This window comes from Phaethon lepturus, unplaced genomic scaffold, assembly GCF_000687285.1.
Source record: "Phaethon lepturus isolate BGI_N335 unplaced genomic scaffold, ASM68728v1 C13284318, whole genome shotgun sequence".
Classification (NCBI taxonomy): domain Eukaryota; kingdom Metazoa; phylum Chordata; class Aves; order Phaethontiformes; family Phaethontidae; genus Phaethon; species Phaethon lepturus.
The window spans coordinates 1-516 of record NW_010572636.1 but is presented as its reverse complement, the minus strand read 5'-3'; the positions used below and the strand labels follow the sequence as shown (position 1 = coordinate 516).

General features: G+C 42.2%; 1 protein-coding gene across 1 annotated transcript; it reads right to left on the bottom strand.

The window, feature by feature from the left end:
• Positions 1-318: 318 nt before the first annotated feature.
• LOC104627371 (dnaJ homolog subfamily C member 12-like) lies at positions 319-473 on the bottom strand (the record flags this gene model as incomplete). The annotated part of the gene is made up of 1 exon (XM_010295566.1): positions 319-473. A coding segment is annotated over one exon (155 nt), but the record flags the coding sequence as incomplete, so codon positions are not given.
• Between the last annotated feature and the right edge of the window lie 43 nt (positions 474-516).

Genomic DNA, 516 nt, shown 5'->3' with positions numbered 1-516 from the left:
TTCTTACAAATAGCAAAGTGTGCTGAAGCATTTAAAAACAGCCCTTAAATTACTTAAACTTCATATAATATACATAAAAGCAGCAACTTGATAAATTCACTCTAAAACTGCTAGCCTAAAACTGTTCTGTGAATGGGCTTCTATAGCCCTCCAATTTTTCCCGAATTTCCTTAACATCCTTAGTGCAGGAATCACTCTGCACTATTCCCATCCCCAAAACCCACCACTGCAGCAGAAAGGTTGTAACTCATCCCCTCACTCACTGCAACCATTTTCTCTGGACCAGCTCTACCTCCCCCTCCTCCTGAAGGACCAAACTTAGACAACACCAACCACTTTCACAGAATTGCTCAGGGCCTCCCATTGCTGGAACGGAACGGTAATTTTGCTTCGTCGCCAGTAATCATAACGCGCTCGACTCTCCTCATTAGTAAGAATCTCCTTAGCTTGCTGCAGCTTCTGGAAGTTCTCCACTAGAACACAAACCAAAAAGATACTAAAGCCAATATTTGTTTT